At 43.2% G+C, this 24066-nt stretch overlaps 2 protein-coding genes across 13 annotated transcripts in view; one reads left to right on the plus strand and one right to left on the minus strand.

The window, feature by feature from the left end:
• The window catches only part of LOC120902637 (hemicentin-2-like), a 110231-nt gene that overhangs the window by 64564 nt on the left and 21601 nt on the right, over positions 1–24066 (minus strand). The window lies entirely within an intron of this gene.
• Positions 15871–22066, plus strand: LOC120902636 (protein yellow-like). 11 transcript variants are annotated; one of them, XM_040311528.1, is made up of 3 exons: positions 15871–15996; positions 19736–20606; positions 20684–22066. In XM_040311528.1, exons 2-3 carry the CDS (start codon positions 20099–20101, stop codon positions 21766–21768), a joined length of 1593 nt encoding a protein of 530 aa, XP_040167462.1. In that variant the 5' UTR covers positions 15871–15996; positions 19736–20098; the 3' UTR covers positions 21769–22066. The 11 variants fall into 11 exon arrangements, with proteins under 11 accessions (XP_040167462.1, XP_040167457.1, XP_040167452.1 ...); XM_040311523.1 differs by having other exon boundaries at positions 15892–15977; positions 19625–20606; XM_040311518.1 differs by having other exon boundaries at positions 15903–16121; positions 19625–20606.

Raw genomic sequence — 24066 nt, forward strand, 5'->3', positions numbered from 1 at the left:
ATCTTTTAAGAGTGTGTGTACAGAAGAAGATATTTTACCTCTGTTAAACGCGCTAGCTTAAAGCCGACTTTTCATCTAAATTCTTTTTTATCTGTAATAGAAATATATAATAAAAATACAATAGCAAGCTCAATTGTTTCATTGCTTTGAAGTGCATTTTGCTGGCGCCTACAGTTATGCAAACTAGTGTATTTATCTTGAAACACGCTTAAACGCTACGTTGATGCGTTTAATCAAATTACGCCTTTCGTTATTTGCTTCCAACGGTCTTACGTTCCCTCTATGCAGGTAGCACAGCACTCCACAAGCTGCCATCGCAAGAGTAGTACGAACAAACCTAACTTAACCTCATTGCTTTTAATTAATTTATACACGAAATCGATAATCTTCACCACCACAACGAGCACACGACCATTCGGTTCTGGCGAGAGACCCGCTCTGGGCGCTCTTAATTTGTCTTTCACCAATCAACATTCCTTTTCTGTTCCGTACCATTCGTTACGCTAGTAGTCGAGAAAAAAGACACTCAATCAGTTGCAATCACATTTACGTTCACACCGACGAAACCATGCCGCCTTAGCGAACCGGCGAAGCTAATCCTCAACAATCTGCTAATGCACGTAATTATGTCTTCAGAGGATTTTCTGGTATCTTCTGTTTGGTTCTTTTTTGTTTTGTTTGGATCTATACCCTAACCTTTACCGTACCTATCATCAGCTTGCTAAAGACGATGCCGGCGATACTTCTTCCCCTACGACAATTTAGCCAGTAGTTAACGAGCCATAACGCACACCATCCATGCTCAATCACATGGCTCAAGCTCTGGGAAACGCCGTCCGTCTACCTTTTGGAGTGGGCTGCTATAGCCGGCTTCATGACCTAGATTTGTGTCAGATTTATCCCAACCGATCTTATCCAGGGATATAGCAGTTTGTCTTTATGGTCCCCCTAAGTACTGAGAGTCCCAGGCGGCACTAGAGCCAAATGATACCGGAAATGACATACATGTGGTTTTATGTAGGAAGCAAAACTTGAAACAGCAATCTAGTTTATTTTGGTTTGGAAAAATACCCTAAATTTGTGTGTTTTTTACTACAACAAAATCTTAAACTAAAAATACAGCCTAAAAATCGCTTATCCAATCCCTTTGAATGTAATAGGTTCCTTTAAGCGTCGAATAAGTATATTGAATAAATCAATCCTTTCAAATCGGCTCTCGATATCGTGCTATGATCATCTTTCCATCGAACCATTAGATATCAATCTAAATGAAGTTAAGCTCAACGGGATGACGTGATCAAACCCGTCCACGAGTCGGATTTTCAAGAAGGACATAAGTCTTCATTTTATTGCCATCAAGGGAGGTCATCTCGGTCATCGTGGGGTTATTGTTTGCTGCTTACAAACTAATCTTGTCTGCTTTGCTTTGTGATACGATGTGGGTGTTATTTTTTGTGTGAAATGATAACACCCCTTCCTACCACCCCCTCAGCAGGAGGAAGTCTGGGAGCTCCCGGGGACCACCACAGCTACCACAAATTGTTTGGCTTTCGTCGGCCGCAAATACGCTGGGAAATTTGCCATCCATCGATGGACAGGATTAAAGTCAACACGGAAGTCTAGATCCCCAGCACCGTCTAAATTGACGCCTTTTCGAAAAAGGTCCAATGAAAAGGGTCAAAGATTCTCCGGGTGATGGATATCGAAGGACAGCACGAATATTTTATGCATTTTTCTCTAACCATCGAAGTTTATCTCGGATGAAGTGATTGGATTTCGGTTGCAAACATGGTCGAGGATAACATGTAGGGCAAAAATGGTGGTGGATATCATGGAGAAGCCATTTTGTCACCAGTACTAGCCATCAAATCCGCAAAGCATCATGGTACTTCAAGAATGATAAAACACAGACGAAGAGTAGAAAGATCGAAAGGAAAATAAACAAAAAAGCTGCAAGGAACACAATCTTGATGGATCTGTGCAAGATTTGTGTTTGTTACAATAAATAAAAAGAAAGAAAAGCCGAACGACGAGCTTCGACGAGAGCTTACATAAAAATGTAATGGAAAGGCAAAACAGCGTATATAAATTAAATTTACTGTTTCATTTAGATTGAACGTATTTCTTTAAGACTTATAAAAAAACGATAAAATATCAAAGGGTTAATTAAAACATAACGAAACTTCATTCTAAGGAATTTACAAAAGGCAGATCCAGTACGTGTGGTCAATTATGATAAATGGAAAGAAGATACACAGACAGCAAAAGCCACATAACGCTCAAAATATATACGTTCTTTCATTCTAGCTCTCACGCACATGTTTCAAATTGCACCAGTTATCCGGACCGATTGCGTTTCACGATAGGGAAAAGAATAAAAACAGACATTCTGTTCCTGACCACAACTGTACCCATTTAGTCGCTTTTATCCATGTCGACCGATTTCATACCGAAGCCGGGGGCGTTAATAGAAAAACTTTTCCCTTCACAAAACCTCCTGCCTAGTTGCGGCAGGTTTCGTCCGTGGGTTCTTCAGTAATTTAGTTTTCTTGGCTTTATTTTTTCGTTGTCCTCGTTTGCTTCTACTCTATTACTTGTATCCGGTTTTCTTTTACAAGTCAGCTTTTTGGCCGGCCAAAGCAGTCGAGTAATGAACCAATCAACGATTTGTTAGCTACTGTTAGGACGTTTATCGATCAATCAGTAACATAAAACAATAAACCACAGTGCTGAGATGTGAAAATTGGAAAAGGAGGAAGCACACGACACCGGCACGTGTTAATCTAATTTGAGTACGAACGGTGGTGACAGTTGTGGTGTTATTGTGTTTGGTTAGGTGTTGCGGTTGATTGTTTATCAGCCAAACTTTATGTGTCTATTATTTTTCTTCTAGTTGTAAAGATACAACGATACTGATATTCTACGTAATGTTTGTAAATGAACAGAAACTTGTAATGAGCTACTAGAGCATGTTTTTCATTTTATTATTTGATAAAAACGATTGCCTTGTCATCTGTTGTCACAGAGATATTCCATGAGGTATTAATACACCGTCTCGAAACCTGAAAAACGTAAGAGAAATTCGGATCCATGTACCATGTTGCGTGGAAAATTGATATCAAAACTCCCGCCCAATGGGAATACCGTATAATTTTCACTTACTCTTCACTTTCCTGAAAATCTTTGCGATCGATTTCACCATTTCTTGGAATCCTTCGACATAGTTGACAGTAAGTGTGTCTGTATGTTTGTTTACCTAAAACCGTTCGAGTGCATCCAAGTGGGAATCGATTCTATACGATGGTTCGATTTGTCTTGACATTTCCACGGATGACGAAGACCGTTTCGGCATCGATATGCTTGGGGAAAGTTTAATCATTGCGTTATGCATGTCCATCTGTTTATTTACCCGTGGGCTCATATGTTAAGAGCAAGATCAATGTTGGAATTGGTTCCACCTCAACAAGCACGTTTTATCAGAAGGACTGCAAAACAAATACTTCTTTATAGATTTTCTCTCAAAAATATTGCAATGTTGTCATTGTAAACCCTTGGAAAAGGTACTTTACTGCTCTCTACATTTGAAATATTCTTGTGCAAAGAACACCAAACCACGAGACTTACTTTTATGGTGACAACTAACCTTACCTAGCTGACATTGGGTGACAGAGAATTAGTCTTGTAACACATTCAACATTGCTGGCAACTCGTCGTTCGTGATGCCATGTGGTACCGTGTCACCTAGTCAATGCCTAGCTACATATACATACATATACATATACAGATACATGCGAAAAACCATGCTTAGTGATTCCGCCAGTGCTGCCAAAAACACACTTTCACACACACATGTCCAGATCCGTCCGCCGGTTGAGTAAGTCAGGTCGGTATGCTTAAGGTTAAAGCGTGACACACGCCTTGTAGCCGCTTGGGTTGTGCGATTCTAGCTGAGCGAGCGTGTGTTTGTGTGTATGCATTTAGTGGTGAAAACTTTGACAGTGTTTTTCCGACCGAAAGCATCACTAACCATGCCGGTAAAGTTGATTTGAGTGGCCTTTGAACCTGGACAAACCGTGATCGCTTCTACGTTCATACGTACTGTGGCGTGATTAGTAAAGTTGACACTAGCGTGAAAGCTTTTCGCTTCAACTTTCCAGAGAGTGCTTAAACGATAATCGCTGTTTATGACGGTAAGTGTCAAATAACTTTTGCAAAACAGTCGCGACGTGAAAAACGCTTTCGAATGCTGGATAAAATTAGAACCGATTTTGAAAAAAACTATGGGCGAAGCTTTTACTGTAAACTTATAATTTTCTATAGTGCTTTTTTTTCGATTGAATATTTTACTATTAATTTAACAAATAACGATAAATATGAAGAAAATGGATACCACCAAAAAGGTGCATACCAATCGCATACCATCATATAAGCGCACATACCTACTAGCCACAATTCTAGTATAGTGAATTTCATCAAACTCTCAAACACTTTAGGAAGAGAAACCATCCACTACGACACTCACTCAACTCCATTAAAAATGCATGGTAAGGCGACAGTGGAATTCATAATTCACAATGGTCAGTTTAACCTTGACCAAAACAGATGGACACCGCTAGGCCTTCACTGCCTCTGTGCCGTCACCGGAGAAGGCAAAGTGTCTTGTCCGTTTCTTGCAAGTCGTGCGGCTGATGATGATGATGATGATATTAATTCTCGGCCCATACATGCGGTGGCGTTTAACACGCGTCCACGCCTTCTTCCCGTTTTCTAAAAGCCACTGTACCAGCCATGGTGTGTAAAGTGATTACGTATTAAAGCCTTTGGATGGACAGGAGTGTGTGTGTAAGTGAAGAAGGCAACATATAGTAATAGATGACATAATCAAAAATACGATTATATAAATGACCAACAATTGTGCGTGTGTGTGTGTGTCTAGTACTATAAAATGTAGCTTTAATATATTGTCATAATCATTACATACACAATGTGTTTTTCAACAAGCAGATGGCCTTTTTCTAATTTACCTGACCTGTAAAAATGAATCGACAAATCAATTTAAGTGATAATTTTGCTAAGTCGTTTTTATAAAAAAAACTTAATTGAACCTTTACTCATATAACCAATCACAACAACGACAGACTAAGTGGTTGAATTACTAAACAGATACAAAATTCTTCTATACTTTATCAAAACATTTAATTAAAATTTAATTATATGAATCTAAAAAGCTTGCTGATGAGTTTGATTTACTGAGTGAGAATCAAAAATAAATAAATATATGTTTTTTCCTGATTCTGTGAGACCACTAACCTTTGATTTATATTGTTTTGAATCATTTTTTCAACTAAACCTAAAAATAAAGTGAGTTCTGCCAAAACAAAGAACTCCCGAAATAGCTTTACACAGCACTCACCTCAAAGCCAATAACTGTGCTGCATCTTAAAAATAAACTATTTTTATGATTTATTTTTTGACATGCAAAACATACAATAGCTAAAACCATACCGATCAAAACAGAATCCGTACAAAACAGTGATATGCGCAGAAAAAAATAGCTGCAATGCTATTATCATCTTTACCTCCGCCAGCCCGTTGACATGCATGCGACGGTTAACGATATTTTAGAACCATTTCCTCTTCCTCGGAAGTGTTCTCACTTTGGCAAAGCAAAGCAAATAAAACAGCATTACCGCCTAGAAGGGCAGCGACGTTTGGCTTCCTTGTCTCAACAACCGATCTTTCCCATGAAAGAAGCCAATTTAAGCGCCCATTTTGCACTCGAATCACGTAAATGCAGTCAACATTTTTATAATTTTCAATGAAAACAACAATGAGTGGGAAAGAGCAAGAGAGATACATACAAAGAGAGCTAAACGTAGCTTTCCTCGAGGAAAACCCTCATACCCGACTAACTCCATACTGGCGGGAAATGGTGGCTGTCATCGGGTTCTGTACTGGTGGTGGTATCCTTAAAATAAATGAGCCCCCAAAGAGCTTCCTGGCCGCAATACCGTTCTGGAGCAATACACCCCTGCCAGGAAAAACGGGCACGAAGACGACAAGCAGTGTCGACTTTCAACCAAGCGAAACGGTATTGAAAACTGCGGAATGCGTGCGGTCCTCGTATGTGAGTGTGGGAATTTATGTTTAGGTGACCGTACGAAAATCATGATAATAGTTATAGAATAACACCACTTAAACTTAATCGCTTGAATCCGCACAGCTTGCGGAAGTGTACCAGGGTCCCCAGTACCTACCTACGTCCTGCAAACATTACTCTTCCTCTTCCTCCTATCGATTCCTTCCCGGTTGGAAATGGTTCCAACACTTAACCTAATGGGGTGCGCCTTTTGCTCCCGTAAAGCTGAAACGGCCAATCAAATTTCTAATTGAGGGTTATAACCGTTGCTGAGCACAAATACAAACGCCAACGCTTAAACACCCTCTTCCAAGCCGCCTTCCCGGTCGAAAAAAGATTCCGATTTCACAAAGACGATGGCAACACGGTCACACTTTTCCGTTCGTTTCCGGTTTCTTATCGATAAGGACACATTATTTCCTCCCAGACGACGTGCCCTACTGTTGGCCTACGCCACGATGGAGACATGTCAACGGGTCGGTTCCCTCCGTCCCCGAAACACACCCTCCACACTCCACCCTTACGTGCCTGCTCTCAAATCACTTCGCTTTTGGCTAATAAATTTGAATGTAAATAGTACGTGGCCCGGTTTTATGGCGCAGTTTCACGCAGACGAAATCTTTACGATCGTACGGTTCAAGTGCTTTCGACAACAGATTTTCCCTCTGCCTGCAGACAACAAAATAAAGGAATTGTTTGCTTTTTACCATGATTGTAACAATACGTATAGATTTCATTTTCACGAAATTCGCCACATAACTCCTTTAAGCGGTGAGATGAGCTTTTAAAAATTATACTTTCTTCCGTCCTTCCAGTTCAGCTCACACGTAGTTGTGAAGTAAAGCGGCAAGGTGGTAACGAAGAAGTGCTAAAAAAACGGTCCCTGTTTATGGTTGGTATTTTGCAAAAGAGCATTTTCATGTAAAATCACACGTTACGATTGAACGCGGGTCAGCCAGCGGTTAATGGTGCTAAGAAGTGCATTTTAAGCGCACATTTCACCGTTCAATTGTTTCGCAACAATCAATCTTCAATTTGCTCATATGATCAATTTAATATTTTATCTTCCCTTTGTCTGTTTTCGTTTTTTTTTTTCGTTTCACTCCAACAATAAAACGAGACCCTCTGCTTTATACGTTCGGACTATCAATATCCAATCAATATCTCGGTGCAACGCGCTCGTTATATTCTCGCTTCTTTGTTTCGGCAACAACAATTGCTTTCAACAACAACAAAAAAATACTACGATAGAAACACAACGTTGCGTGATAAATGATTGTTCATTTCATGCTTCATTTGAACGAATTTGTTTTATGCCAGTGACGAGTGTTCATGAACATTTCGAGCTTTACCGTGCGGACGGTACTGATTTTCATTGTATGCGTTTCTTACAACATAACACTCCAAAGACAATATATCCGATGCTCTATGTGGGCGTCTCTAGTAAACCGGGCGTCTGTTTACCGACGGCAAACAGGATATTCCGATCGGGAAACGGATTTACATGACAAGCGTCTGCCGTCTGCCGAACATTGAACTGATTGAATAATGTATTAGACATGCATATGCCATTCCCTTCAACCAGGCTGTTTGAAATTGGGGATGGAAATTGGCAAATGATTGATTCCTTGTGTGCGCTCTGCGTATGTGTGCAGAGTGCGATCGATTTTGCAGGAATCAGGTCAGTTAATTGAACTTGTGATCGATTGCAAATGGTTATTGTACTGTCTCGGTTGTTTGAGTTAAAATATCGATTTGAAAGTTTCGCTGAATACTAGCCTTTTCCAATCCCTTAGTTTCATCGTTTAAGATTTCTAATATATTGAATGTATCTTTCTATAGATTTTGTGCATTTGTGCATAGAAAATGTTCTACTATTACGATTTGTTCATTATTTAATATTTGAAATAAATTTAATTTCTCTGTATCATAGCAACAAAGAAGAATAAAATCAATACGATCAATATACGCAATGTGTACAAAGATGTACCATATGATACACAGTTGCCGGTTTGACTCCAAATGATTGCAGATGATGGTTAAAATTGAATTCTGTGTCAAAAGTTAACAGGTCTCTAACAAAATAAATAATTTCTTATAAATTCCGTGCCATCTTTCATCTATTGCTTTTAGCATGAACTTGGTAGTACCAAAATAATCAAGTTAAAGAATACATTCCGCACAATAAACTTATTGTTAAAATTCCACATCTATCTTTCTAAACAGTAACACTTTTACTAGTTCGTATAGCTTTCATCGGAGTGTCTATTCACAAGACATTGCAGATGTTTTCAAGTTGCATTTGAATTTTCTTTCAACTCTTGCTGTTCATTGGACTATAAAAGTGTTCCATTCGCTAGTTAATTTTCCGGTGAAATTACTGTCATGAAACTGTCAAGGAATAAATTTTCCTGTTGATTTGTACGTGAGACACGGAAGGAAGCGTTTGACCTTGACTCATTTTCTATTTACGAGGAATCATGTTTATTTACTTGTCCACAAACATAACCAGCTACTCTGCAACACGCTGATGGTACTAGTTACCGGTCACACAATGAATATGCAAAGCTGTAACAATAACTCGTAAAAATATATCCACGTGCCAGAACGAACGGCAAAAGATCAAGTCGGTTGGCGTTTGTGCGACCAGACGCGCAGTTCGCCGTCCACCTTCGCGAGCAATGCTATCCACCATTGTACACCACGATACCTTCAACATCGAATCGCACAGTCAAACAAACCCACAGAGTGCAGTATTAAAATTCTACTTGCAGCCGGGCCGTTGCGTCCCAGAAGAGTTATCTTACTTAATTATCAAAGAGACACGTAGTTGGTATATGCAGGTAGCCCGGGTTCGATCGTGCGTAGCCTTCAACCGCCGCTGTCCGCATCCCTTAAGGTGTCCGGCAGCAAACAGTGTAAGATGTCCCTGCACACGTTCGTCGCAGCGTAAAGGCACACACAGAGCGCGTTGCATTTACGTAATCGCTTCTATCTTCTGAACAATGGTTTGTCAAAGCTCATCACAAAACCGTCTTACACCGGTCACCATCACCTTCTCAATCCCGGATTTGTCCACGTAAGCACAAAAAAACAACCCACACACATATACACAAAAAGACTACCATTTGTTCCGCAGTTTTGGGGGCCACAGGTTAATAATGCTAAGATGTTTCTTATCTACCTTCCAGACCGACTCTCACTCTCGTCTGGTGCGCTTTTGATGAACCTTTTTGTTTATGATCCGGCGGTATAAATTGAGAGAAAATTCATCACACTGCACACGAAAGGTACACGGGTTTAGCTTTTTAACACTTTCACCCCAAAACTAACTACCTTGTCAGTTCATGCCGGTGTTGCTGTGGCTCGGGAAGGCAATAAATGGGTAAAGTAATACGTTGGAAGGGCGCACATGTGAGGTGATCGATGTGGCACATTCGGAACAAGAAATTGGACACCCTATTTTTTATGGCGGTCAGTGGCGGAACTGCTGTTTGTGTGTTTAGTGTTTTTTTTTTATCGTCATATAGAAGTTTCACTTTCATTGAATAAAATAAAACAAAAACCTTCATTGTATGTTTTGAAAACAAACACTATAAATTTTAACGAATCGTTTATCATCATTCTATTAAAAATGTAGCACCGTAGATACATATTATGCATTACGTTTCATTCATTACTTCTCACAGCGAGTCATGGTAATTACAATATTCATTTATCATATACCATGGTCAACAATTTACCTCGAAAGATAGCTGCTGTATCTGTAGATCTACAGGAACAAAAAATGTCCTACATTATCAACCGGAAAACATTCCAATCCTACCAATCGTGTCAAACGACAAAAATACATGAAACATCAAACCTTAGCAAAAACTCTAGCGTAATGATTCAACAAACAGTCATCAACATCCGGATGCATCTGCTTTTTTATAATTTTAGCCTAGCCCGATCCCAAAGAAAACATTCCCAAACAAGGCCAAAAACATGACACGGAAACATGCGAAGAACAAAAAAATAAAAAGAGAAAAGAGTCAGCACGAACATAGCTCAAGCATAATTAATTACGATACAATTGATGCTTGCTTGCTTCTTTTCTTTTTGTCCCCCCAACTGCAGCATCCAACATCGGTGCTTTTTGACATCGGGCGTACACTATGGATGGAAAAAAAATCATAAACGAACGATGGTGGGAAAAAAGTGAAACGCACTCACTAGCTTTTTGTTTTTCCCTTCATCCTTTCTTTCCCTCTATCCCTTTCCCATGAATGAGTTTTGTAATAATCCCTTCTTGGAAGATTAAAACGGGAAAAAGGGTTTGCTGACAAAATGAATAACATGTCAGACTACACAGTTGTAGCATGCTTCTTCTCCTACCTTCCGTAGACCGAACACAACATCCAACAGATGAAAATTTCGTTTGTTCTTTTGACACATTCAACGACGGCAAAGTGCACACTATGCGTCCGTTCATTCTTTGGGCGTGATTTGACAAAGTGCAACTTGTTGGCAGGTTGTTAGGTGTTTTTATGGCTGGCCTGCTTATGGATTTGCACTTTACAAACTAACGTCATGTTTATGACGCTGCTGATATCTCTTTGATTGTGCAGCATCGTGTAAACACTCGTGTAAATGCAAAAAGAGTAAAAAAGAAGCAATTTAATTGCATACTTTTCAACAATCAATCGTTGTTTGTCTGACACAAAAATGGACACTGTTTGATATTGCATCCATTCATATTGTTGCTAAAAAAAAGCAATACGAATGAATGGTCTGGCTTTGCAGTAACAATAATGATTTGAGCAATAAGTTGTGTGTAATGTACCGTTTATCCATTTTACACGTCAGGACAGTGTATAGAACTGTGTCGAACATGTATAGTTTTTGTTATTGAATTGCTTTTTTATATCCTTTGTGTTGCATTGAGTTACGAATGATTTCAATTCCACTACAAAAAATCTTTTCTTTTAACATGATGGCAGTCATTACATCCAGTATTTGACCCAACATGGTTCGGGGAAATACTAAAAATACCATTGCGACTTTTGGAGACACCACTTTTCTGTCCCAGCTACCACTTGCTAAGAGGAAAAGTTGGCGTCATAGATACTTTTCATATTGTCCCGAAAAAGTTGTTGATAAGTGGGATGAACATGATTGTCAAGTATTGTATGTTTTCACGGAATTAATCACGCCTTCCCGGCGTGTTTCGCAAACGCTAATAAGACTGTTAGTTCGAAATTTATTTTTAGAACCATGCTTATATTACGTGCAAATGGATGGCATTGCCGACAGGTGGTAATTGCCTGATGATGATCAAAATTAAGATATTATGTTTGCGTTATTTATATGAAGGTTGATACTAAGCGTATCAACGTCGACCTGGAAACAGATATGATTCCTACATATGAAAGAATAGCATTTCGTAAATGGTTTCTGTAACTTAAGCAATAGACCAATAATATTTTAATAATGTCAAACACGTTACCATCGACATTCCATTTGCAAACCACAATCAATGACCGATAAATACGAAATAGAATCGCAAGGTGAACTCGAACCTGTTCCCGATGAGCATCGAGAACATTGCGCGGTTTTGTGAAGCAATGCGGCACGTAGACACATACACAAAACCAACATCCAACAAACAAACACCAGAGGAAGTACAAATAAAGTGAACAACTGAGCAAACCACTCGAGCAAATCACCGTCGAAGGTGCCCGGATGATGGAGATGGATTAAACGGGCACTCGAGGCACCGCGTGTGCCGCGAACCACCGAATGATGCGGAACGGAGCCTACACGGAGTGTGAACAGGCGGGCCGATGCTACGTAGTTCGGTCATTCGGTCGATCGTCATAATCGTCGTGATCAGCCCCAGTGTGTGATCGTGATCGCTTAATCCACGCGCACCGGCTGAGCGCCTTTTCATGCCTTCGTTGCTGAACGCACCGCTTCCGTTCGACGTCACAAGCGCACGCTTTGGCGGGGCGGGTGGCCGATGGACATTGGAGACGCGCACGATAAAAACCAGTTTAAGCGTGAGTGGCCAAATCCATCTCTCGAGCGGTTCAATCCATACGGCCCGCTCTATTCGCATTGCATTTGACCGTATGGGAATGTTGATCGCTGCGGTCCTTTATCGGCGCTACGCATGGGAAGCATTTGCCTCACAACGGCCAGTCTGAACTTGACACTGCCATTGGGGACATACTGTGGAGAAGCGGCATGATCTTACATTGGCCGGATGCAAACAAGGATAGAGGTGGTGAGTCTGATGGACTTCCGTTGATTCCGTGATAAATATGGTTTTGACGGGGGACATTGGGAGTAAACATAACGGAGCTTACATTGTTGTTTGAACAAAGTACTAATAAAGGCACTGCTAAGACAGGTATAATTTGTAAAATCTGACAGGAAATATTCGAAACAAAGAAATACTTGTTTATCTCTAAATAAAAAAAATTAAATCAAAATGAGGTATTAATCTTGCTAAATTAACATATTCAAGCTTCTTCTAAAAAGAATAGGAATTAACACATGAACATGATCTTTGAAAATAAGGAGAATAATAGAATTGGAACGGAAAACATTTCATCCTGGAAGTAAAGCAATGGCAATACTGTTAAATAACAGTAAAAAAACAATGAATTAAACAAAAATCATATAAAACATCATCCAATTTATCTATAAAACAAACAAATGAAACTGATATAAATTGAAAACACTCGAATCTCATAAATACCATGATTTATCCAAATATATCAAGAAATACAAACAGAAACATCAAGCAGCATACAAAAAAACTGGAAATAACAATTTACAAAAATTACAAAAAATAAGAAAAGTTTTTTCAACTAAATCACACCAAACATCTTCTTCTTCTTCTTCTTCTTCTTCTTCTCCTATTTGGCGTAACGTCCTACGCGGACAAGCCGGCCTTCACAGGCTTTCAAGACTTAATTCATTACCACGCAACCGGATAGTCAATCCTTGCTACGGGGGGACGGTTCATTCTAGGCTTGAACCCATGACGTGTATGTTATTGAGTCGTTCGAGTTGACCAAACATAACAAAAATAAAAAAATAATATCCCTGATAAAAGCTAATATTTTTATCATTACCATCAAAATAAAACCATAAACAACGCAGAAAGAAAAAATAATAATTGCAACCGCACAATATTTACCCTTTCAAACGATTATTCATAACAAACTGACAGTTTGACGCGATGGAAAACTTGCTCATCGAGTGAAAAATGAGTTCAGTTTTTATTGCCCCAATACAACCCACTAACAACCCGTTTTGCATTTGATGGTGCGCCACAGATAATGAAAACGAACCGAACGCACTTGGGTGAAGCGCCAAACAGAACAAAACAAAACGAACCCAATTAACTATAATCACATTTCGGTAACGTGCTATCAACCTGTGCTCGTTGAACCTTTCACACCTACGAACTACTCTCTTTTTGTTGATAAATTATTCTTCAATCAAAATAAACGCTATCATTTATGTGTGCTTCCTCTCCCTTGCTGTAGCCCTTTTTACAACCAGAGTGTCGACACGACCACCGCAACCATTCACACACTGACAAGGGCCGGGTAAATCAAAGGCAAATGAAGTAGCTGCCTATTAAAGCGTATGAAATGACCCCCAACGGAGGACGAGTCTAGGAGGGAGCGGTCAGCTAGCCGAGTCATGGTCGGCGGCTCATCAAACTGGGGGCAGCCGATAGAACCGATAGAGAGCAAATTCAAATCAGCTCGCGTCGAGTAAGCCTGGGAAGGGGTTGTCATTTGTCCGTGCCGCCAACTTAGAGCCTCTGGTGCGCAATACCATCCTAGATTGCTAAAAAGTATCACCGCTACCGGAAGAGGATTCAAGGAGCGTTCGGTTACCGGTGGGCAGCTACATACACCACGAATGACGACGTTTCACCAAACTCCCGGGGCTATAATTACTGAAACTAACTCTCGGAACTTTGTATCCTGTCAGCGCCAAAACGATAAACGTTACCGGTCGAGCGATATGGCGAGCGAAACCGTATCGAGTCGCATTCTGCCAGTCCATATCTGATGGGCCTCCTCCTATCGTCGCCGAAGCGAAGCAAGCGAGTACCAGCCAGTCACCTTCCTTTATCCATCCGTTCCAGCTTCCGCGACTGAATGCGAGTCATCGCGGCTTAACCTCCGAAACCCTCCGCCCCTACCGGCTGTGTCCCTCTTTCTCGCTCTCCCTCTTTCTATTCCTAATTGTAAACAAATCGTGTCCCGTCACCGTCACCTGCACATTGACGATAACGTCACTTGCTGGGAGCTAATGTAGTTTATAATTACAATACAACGCGTTGTCGATTCACGTTGACGCCTAATGCGAACACACTGAGCGAGTGCGAGTTGCAATTAGTTACACTGATTTAGTATTCATGTCATGAAAAACTATTTCTGTGCCACAATCTATCCAGCGTGTGTGGAGGTAACTCAGCTAATAATTCGAATCGATGCAAGTCGTTGGTCGTTGGGAAGGTAGTATACCTCATGGGTCCGGGATGATCGTGGGAATGTTTTCCGCCTTATATAACGTAGAACGGTGCGATTCTGAGTGATTCAGAAGCAAGACAGTAAGGGTTGTTGGTTTGCCCTGCTGTCTGAGCACACGTCGGATGCATTCGAGTGCTGGATGGACTCACATATATGAGATAATATTTCACTTACCGATAAACGTCACTCACGTACGCAGCGCTAATGAGTGTGGAGGTCTTAGACGGTAGTAGTCAATAGTCTACCGAGTCTACCGGTACCAAGCTTTGTAGAAGCGATGCTGTCATAAAGCCATAAAAAGGGGTTCATAAAATCGATCTAACTGACAACAAAGTAATTTCGATTTCCTTACACCAATCGACACAGCGGAATACAGATGACTGGAAATGAGATTGATTAAAGTGGTGAAGGCATAGCAAAAGTGAAATTAAAAAAAACCTGCTTCAAACAGAACAAAATGCTCTCACCAGCAGATCAAACGATTCGTTGTGCCTATCAATACACCCCAAGAAGCTCTCAAATCGTTTGAAGACTTCCACTTTGGTGCCCGTTCTAGGTGTTGATGGACAATGTACGACTAGCTCATGTAGGACCATTATGATCGACTAGGTGATGTAGAGCTGAACATCAAAAAAGTAACCGCAAGCAGCCAATCGCGTTCTACATTGTGGCTTTGAATGGCTATTTTGTAGCTCTATGGCGAACACAAGAAACTCACCTATTCACATGCGGTCAAATTTGTCTCAGAAAGATGCCACCTGATGTAATGGGTATGAAGAATTTCAATAACACTTGAGGAGTTCTGTTCGAGTAGTGTTCCATAGTGTTGTTATCTTCGTGTAAAACTCAACCCTATCAGATCTCGCTTTATTCGTTTTCCGATTCTATCAAACAATCTCGGACCAACAAGTGGTTATAAATGTCTTCCCCGCAATGAAAAAACGCAACAATTAAGACGCATAATAATTCACCCCGCTCCCCCTTTTTTGGGTTGTTGTTTTTTTCGCATCTCCCGCCCCATTCCAATCCGCATTCCTTCTCCCACCGGTGCAAATAAGACAAGCCAGTCGAAGGGCCGACGCTTGCCCCTCAATTATGTGCGATCAATCCGAGCACGGCTCACAAGTGCGAGATTCTTCAAAGGAAGAAGTGAGAGCATCCACCGGGTGGAAGCAACGTCTAGCACGGTCGAAGTGTATATCTACACCTCGATATCCGGCGTTGGCGCTCAGTTGTCGTTCGAATGATCTTGCAGCAACACGCTAACGCTAACAAGCACCCGTGGCCCCGTACCGGTACCGATTTGTCGAGGGTGTGAGTGTGTGTGTTTTTTGAGTTGGTTATTTAAAAAATTGTGTCACGCACCGGCCTCTTCGCAGGTTGGCTACCATTGGCGAGGTTAACCATCATAACGATCGGCCCCGTCGGACAACGGACGAGTGGGTCTAAATTATTGCTTTTAGCTTTTAGCTCCGTGTTGGTGTGTGCGAGCAAACTTCCGGAGCACACCCCCATGCTCAGTTCGAAGTGGGTGATGGCTGTCAAAATTCCAAGTGAAAATGGTTTCAAGCGAAGAAATTAAAAACATAGCCCCGCACATACAGACCATGTGACTGTTTGTGCGTGCCCGAGCATACACATGAAAGACTTGCGCAAGCGACGGACGATGGACGATAATAATAAAAAAAATACACAAAGAGGATTGGAGGTGGGAGGAGGGGATATCCGACGGAGGAAAGTGTTTGTGTGACTATCTTTGGCCCTTTTGGGGCACACTTTGACGGTGTTCGAAAGTGTCATGAAGCGTGTGATGTATGCGGGTGCTCTGGTGGTGCTAAACAACTGCGGCCTTTAACAAACGATGTGTGGTACCATTGAACTGGCCAGCTGTTTGCGTATGTGTATGTGTGTGTCCATTTCCTGTACCGTCTGGGGTACACACCCTGTCCTTACGGAGAGGCTATCACTGTGACATTGAGCCAAGGCGAGTTTCACCATTCGGAAGCAAGCAAAGCGACGAAACTTTGTGTCCATATTGTGAGCACGAGATATCAACCAGACATGTTAATAATACGAAACAGAAAAGCTAGCATCACCTACGGCTGCGTTCGGAACCCTGCTGAAACCTCTGTGAGTCACCGTGCACCCTGCAGTGTGCAGATGTTATGCCGCACGTTATTAGATTTGCATTCGGAAGGCAACGATCGGCATGGCAGCACGAGTTTCCCACGATTAACTCCCCCCAGAGGGTGGAGCATCACGGGGGAATTAATTGTCCACTCGCAAACTCGATCTCGTGGTGAGAAAACCGAACCCTGCAATCGACGTGTGAATTAATTGTGCGCAAATGTATGCGACTCTAGTAGGCGCCCCGCACTCCCCTTACTCTGTAATCCCCGGGAGAAGAGTAAGGAGGAGCCGCCTAATGATTACGAGATGAGATCAATCAATCAGACTCATTGAGGCAAACGATGGCAGGACTCGTTCGTGGGGACAGCAGGATGCGAGAAAGGGTAGCTTGTACGATATCTTCGATCATGATTGTTTGTTGCTTCGTTAAACGGTTCTCCTGCCTCGGTGAAGCGTAAGCTGGCACAGCCGTACGGTATAACAAGGGACCCTCCTCCTTTCGGTACATTTCGTCGCCAACATCAACGCAATCACGGCGAAAACAAATCACCGCCAGCGTGACACGAGCCGGCCAGCGTGATTGCGTTTGACGTTCGGCACGGCACACCGAACTCAAGACGAGGTAGGCAAAGATTGACATCGAGCTTAAGCAAATAATTGCCCCCGTAATGGGTGGCCGGGATTCGCGCGGCCCAGGTTTATGAGATTGTAAGCAGCAGGTGGGGAAAGAGCTGGCGTTAATAATGTGGTGTATTGGAATGCTATCATAGCAGGGGAATAGGCTATTATTAGCTTGTAGAATGGTACCGAATGCACTTGACTTTGATGTCATGCTTAAGAGCAAAGTTATAGCAGGGCTTTGCAATGCTCCACAGCCAAGCTGCCCAGCATGTTGTACCGTGTCAAATTCAGCTGCATTCGGAAGATTCAGCAAATAGCAATCAATCAAAGGACAATAAAATCCCCGATAGCCGCTCAATATTTGCAGCAGCGTGTGCTAATGCAAGAATTAATCCGCAGTTACCAACGCAGTCCAAAGCGATCCTGCCGATCGCTCGTAAACAGTTTGATTAATTATGTGTTCATTTGCCGTCCGTTTGAAGTAGGGTTACCTTACAGCTGCTTACAGCTGCTCGAAGTGCTAATCGAAACCCCTTGTTCATCGAACGCAGACGCCGAAGAAAATATTTTGCACCAAATTCGTTTCAGTTTCATCGGTGCTGTCAGCAGCTTCGTGCATCGCATATTAAAGCGACCGTCGCGCGTCTGATAACAAACCACGTGTTTATCTTTTTGATTTTAAAAATAGAAATACGCAAAGTGCGAAAACAAACAACTCCTTGCTCATAACAAAAGTTTACTGTAAAACAGCAAAAGGAAAATTCAAGTCTTCCACTGGTTGTGTGTCACACATCGAGAGCACACGCTTTGCACCATTTTTGCCACTGCGCATCGATCCCCGGGACCATTGTCGGGGCGCTTCGGACCATTACTAAATGATTTACCGCCGTTAAACGGCCACGATACGCGGTATGCACCGAATGCAAATAATGGCATAATTTAATTATTCAAATTTATTCAACTAGCGGGCCGAATTTATCCTATCAGCGCCAGGGCCGGAGGTGCGTCGGACAAGCTGGGGTCTTTTTGTGCGGTGGGAGAGGAATTTTTGCGCTAGCTTGACTTTTGTTACCACAAGTCAAGTACGCCTCACACCTAAATTGTTGACGGATGACTCTTTTTGGTCTTTGTCGATGATCAGATTGTTCGAACCAAACTGTTACCTCTTTAATGCATCAGTGAAGCTACTAATAGATGTCAGAAAAAAGGAAAGTATCCTTCGACTCCGGCGATGAGTAATGTTTAGTTCAACGTACATGGTAAAGGAAAACCGCCCATTTCCCGCTTTAAAATTAAGCATAATTGCAATGAAAAATGGCAATTATTTACACCGCACAGAAACAACAGCACAACAACAACAAAAAAACCCTCCAGCACAGCTTCAACCCAATGATGCACCCGACGCTTTGAAGCTTGCCCCGTGGGCGAGCGAGCGCGAAACTTTTCCACTCGGGAACTGATATAGCGAAACACGCGACCGGAAGCGAGCGTAGCGATCGTTCCCGTTGCACGTCCACTACTTCCCATCGTTGCGGAAGTAATAAAATAGAATGAATTACAGCCCGCCGGAAGTCCGCTGTTCCGTGCTCCCGCCCGACCGAGGGAAATTGTTTTAAAAGCGTACCACATCGATGAACGGAGAGAGAGAGAGCATCGGGGGGCATAAGAGAAGCCTATCCAATCATAGTCCTTCATCCTTGCGGGAATACCCACGGGTGCACGTGAGTTCATCGGTGTGTCGGAACCGGTGGTATGCAGCCTGGTAGCATATTAATTAATTTTTCAAGAATCTACCTTCATTGCGGGGAAAAACTTTCCCCCTGGCACTCTTTCGCCTGACACGGTCTTCACGTGCGGGAAAGTTTATCACTCCGTTCCGCACTGCCTTCCAGCCGTCGCGCACAAGCGTAAAGGTCGCTTGCAATTTACATTAGGAAGACCTCCAATCGTACTGCAGCACCTTCCGCTCAGCTGATGGACTGCTGGCGACGCTTCGGGCGCCGCATATGACTACTGAGCTGCGATGGCGGCAAAAAGCGCGAGAAAAAGTGGTTCCAAGGCACACATACTCCGGTGGTGGTGGTGATGCCTCTTCACACACTCGCAGAGCCCCGGAAAGTCATCGCAGGCTCGTGAAACGATCGCGTAATTATTGCAAATTAAATTAACACCTTCTTTTCTGCTTCTCTAGCACTTGTCCTAAAGTTTGCCGTTTGCCCCTCCCGGGCCATTCCCACCCACAGAGCAGAGCAGCAACTCGTGATATCGACAGCACCACCGCTCATTGCGTCTTTCGTTTTAGATCAAAACACGATCCAAGTGAAGTGATAATTGGCGCTTGCCGAGTTGCGGTACGTTTTCGTGTGTAACGCTGTGTATGTGTGTGTAGGTGTGACTATTTGTGTATGTCTGTATTATGGGCGGCTAGCTCCGTGTTCGACTTTAGCTCCGAATCAACAGCAGTGTCCGGCCGGTGCTCGTAGCAAGAAGAACCAGGTCACCAATATCATCTCTGTCTGTTTTAAAGGTGCCTGAAACACTGTGACACATAACCGTCACCTACACATCAGGCTCGTTGAAAGTGAAGCGTTACGATCATTTACGGCGAGACATCAAATTAATTGATTTAAAACGTTGACCGTTTCGGGCGTAACCCCACGTGACCATGGCACTGGGACGCAAGCTGATTGCGTTCGCCCTTGTGGTCTCATGTGCACTGGCGCAGCAAGGCAGCGACGACGGCTCGCCGCCCCTCGACAGCCTGAGTCCACCGACACCGTCCGTGCCGATCGCGCCCGGCGAAAAGCAGTTCCGGGTGGTGTACGAATGGAACGTGCTCGATTTTGCCTTCACCAATGAGGATGAGCGTGCGCAAGCCCTGTACAGTGGACACTACATCCCGAAAAATGTGATCATCTCCGACTGTAAGCCGTTTGCGAACCGACTGTATCTGACCATTCCCCGAATGCTGCCGGGCGTGCCGGCCACTCTCGGGTACGTGGTGCGACCAGAAAACAATGGCCGCACCGATCCAGAGATCGTACCCTTCCCATCGTGGGAGATGAACGAGCGGGGCAACTGTTCGGCGTTACAGTTCGTTCAGGGTGTTGCCGTGGACAAGCACGGCATCATGTGGGTCGTCGATTCGGGACGCACCGAAACGTTGACGCGTGGTGAGTGAATTTCTACCGGATCGATATCGAACTAAAACAAGATCTCTTATAAATTGTTTTCATCTCTCCCGTCACAGGTAAAGATCATGTCGTTTGTCCTCCGAAGATCATCCTGCTGGATCTCAAGCGGAATGGTACCGTCATGCTGCGCTACCAGTTCCCGGAGTCGGTCGTTCCGGCGGGCAACAACTACCTCAACAAGATCGTTGTCGATGACGCATTCGGTGGGTTTGCGTACATCACCGACAACAGTGGTGCTGATCCGGGCATTGTGGTGTTTTCGCGCCGCCTCACCCGATCGTGGAAGGTGCGGGAAAACAACTCAATGCGCGCCGCCCGCAACGCGGTCCGATTTGCCGTCAACGGTACGGAGCTGAACTTTTCGATCCACATCGACAGTATCGCGCTGGGCCCGTACTACAATCCAAACCTATCGCCCGACCAGCCGGTGCCGGATACGCTTGTCAACAGTCAGAACTACGAGCGCAACGTGTACTACAGCCCACTGTCCAGCTATCACATCTACTCGCTGCCCGCGTCGCTACTGCGCGACCCAGAGTTCAATGCTCGGGCGACCCCTCGCGACATTCTCGAGGCGGTCGTCGACTACGGTCGCAAGCAGTCGCAAACGGATGGCATGTTTATGGACAACCAGGGCGTGCTGTACTACGGTCTGCTCGGCGAGCATGCCGTCGCTAAGTGGGACAGCTACAAGCCGTTCACGGAGAAGAACCAGCAGATCATTGCGAAGGATGCGACCTACATCCAGTGGGTGGACAGCATGGGCATCGACCATGAGGGCTACCTGTACGTGGTGGTGAACCGCCTGCACAACTTTGTCGCCGGCCGTCTCAACCCGCTCGAGGTGAACTTCCGCATACTGCGCGCGAAAACGGGCGCACTCAGCTACGTCTACACCCCGGACAACCTGTTCAACAGTGACGGTAAGTTCCTGTACTCGGGTGCTTCCGGTGAACCGTTCGCCGAAAATGGGTTGGTTTATCAGTACGAGGGAACTACACCAGCGTCGAGCAGACTGGCCGCGGCCGGCATACTTGGTGCGAGCGGGGCGGCGACAAGCGCGGCCTCCTTCGCTGGATTTATCGGTGCCCTTGTCCTGGGCGCCGTGACTAGCATGATCGGTCGGCGTACCGTTGTTTGAGGATGGTTTGAGGAATATCGTACCGTTGTTGACATCATCACCGTTGTCCGCCAAGGACGAAACCGAGACGGCTAGATATGGAATAGATAACCCCCTCCCCTCCCTTGCCCCCTCCCTCCCATCCACATCCGATCCCCGCTACCAGTACTTCCGTATCAGTATTTGTATATAGTTCGAGCTTAAGTGTAAATAAGCGATCAAGCGTGTATGGGGCGCTGTCGTTTCTTTGATTTCATGTTGACTTTTAACGAGAATATGCGTTCGGAAATAAAGATGGTTATTTTTTACGACACCTGTACCCATTTCGTCGTGCGTCTGAGTGACATCGGCGCCACGGGGCGTTTGAATCAAACATTGATGACAGCTCTTCGCAACAGTTCCACGAACGCACGCAATTGTCGCTACTTTATGTGCCACTCTCCGTTTCATAAGTTGACATTCTCGCTCATGATGACTTTATGATTGCGTTCCGGGAAGGATATGAAACCGTTGCAAAATTAATAAAGATCTTCGCCAAATTGACGCCGCCCGCAGAAACGTGAGGAGCCGCGCTGACAGCGTGGGGTTTAGGGAGCGCCAACACCCTCTCAACAAGAAAGAAGTCATCCTCCCTTTTCCCAAGCGCGTAATATAGTCCAAAACGACGAATTGATACCACACAAAATTATTTCCTATTGCTGCGTCAACATTATTAATCACCTGGCAGTGGGAGAGTGCACGTCTTCGCTTCAACTGGTGCTGTTGCGGCTGCTGGTGTGGCTGTTGCTGATTGCGGGGTATTATCTTGTCCTTCGAGTAGAGTTTTCGAAAGGATTTTGCTGGTTCTTCTCGTTGATCAAGATTTATGCTCGTCTCGCCTGTCAGGAGACGCAGTTTGGCTCTGCCTGCTGCTTCTCTGAAGCTCCGAAACAGCTCCGAATGCTTTAAAATAAATGCAAATAAATTCCCATCCCGAACCAACGAGTCAGAACATTCCCATCCGCTACTAGGTAGTACCTCTTTGGGAAGGATTTTGCGGATCGGCGTCGCGACTCGAATCTCTTTTATTCCTTTCCATCAAGCAACACGTCCCAGTCCGTTTTGCTGTAAAGCACAGCGAAGCTTAAGGTTTTTTTTTGCATCCATTTTCTGGTAAGTTGAAAGTGCGCAAATTTGTGACTCTCTCAGGTCTCGTTTCGGCCTCCCAAAATCCGTTGCCATCATTATCAACTAAGCGCGCGGCCGGCGAGTATGCCGAGACTAGCAAAAGGCACAATAAAACCTCATTGGGGCGGGCCGAAGCTGAAAAATTTATTTTCCTTTCCATGATGCAGAATTAAACAAGCATACGAGGCGCGCTTTACGGTAGAAAAATCTTTTCGGCAATGGCGTTCGTTAAGCCGGTTCTCTAGGGACGGCAGTGCGGCAGAAAATTATAGGCAGCGCGAAGAGACACGTGAGCTGATAGCAATTTTATGACGAACCAGCTTTCTTTCGCCAGCGTTGCAATGAAAAGTTGCGGTTGGTAAAAAATCAAAAATGCATGATAGTGGTATCATCGTGCGGTGAAAGAAAAGGAGCTTTGAATTTAGTTTTGAATAAACATAATTTAAGTTTGCTTTGCACCAAAGCTGTACAATTCGGATGAAATAAGTCCAGCTTTTCGTTTCTTTTCAGTTACTTCTGGCATACAGTAACCAAAACATGGTTACTAATTTAAAAGCAAAATCAAGGAGTTTTGCTTTTTGGTTCATTTTATTTCCTTCTTTATTATTTAGACATATATTTCTTTCTGCATTATAATGATGAGTTCATAATAAGGTTTATTTTCTCGTATGTGTTAGTTACATGACTTTGGTGAATACGTGATATAAATATTTTATGAAAAAAAATATAGTTGTGTCACCTTACATGAACATATAATTTAGTTTAAATTAATACTAACCCAACACTCCGTATTAAATATGTTCCAGTGCACATTAGATAGTTCGAATCTTTTAATCCGAACGATTTGCATCCTCACTTTGTTAGGCATCACTTAAGAATCCATTATTTTTTTAAAGAAATGGCAATGAAACATGGGACAGGGAAAATGTAATAAAATAAAGCAATATAATATAAACATAAATCAATAATATAGCAATATAATTTTTAAAACAATATTTTTTCTATGTAAAACGAATTGTTCAATGTAATCAACCAAGTAAAATATTATTTTGAAATGCTTATTCGATACTCAGTACTAAATTAAGAGGAGGCTACCAAAAGTGTACACAGGAAACAATATTATTTTATCATAGCTGCCTACAATTCAAAATT

This window comes from Anopheles arabiensis, chromosome 3, assembly GCF_016920715.1.
Source record: "Anopheles arabiensis isolate DONGOLA chromosome 3, AaraD3, whole genome shotgun sequence".
Taxonomy (NCBI): Eukaryota; Metazoa; Arthropoda; class Insecta; order Diptera; family Culicidae; genus Anopheles; species Anopheles arabiensis.

Bases quoted from the DNA above. Each gene is read 5' to 3' on its own strand.
- LOC120902636 (XM_040311528.1), top strand. From the start codon at position 20,099: ATGGCACTGGGACGCAAGCTGATTGCGTTCGCCCTTGTGGTCTCATGT. The intron at 20,607-20,683 runs GTGAGTGAATTT...CTCCCGTCACAG, and splicing joins CACCGAAACGTTGACGCGTG to GTAAAGATCATGTCGTTTGT.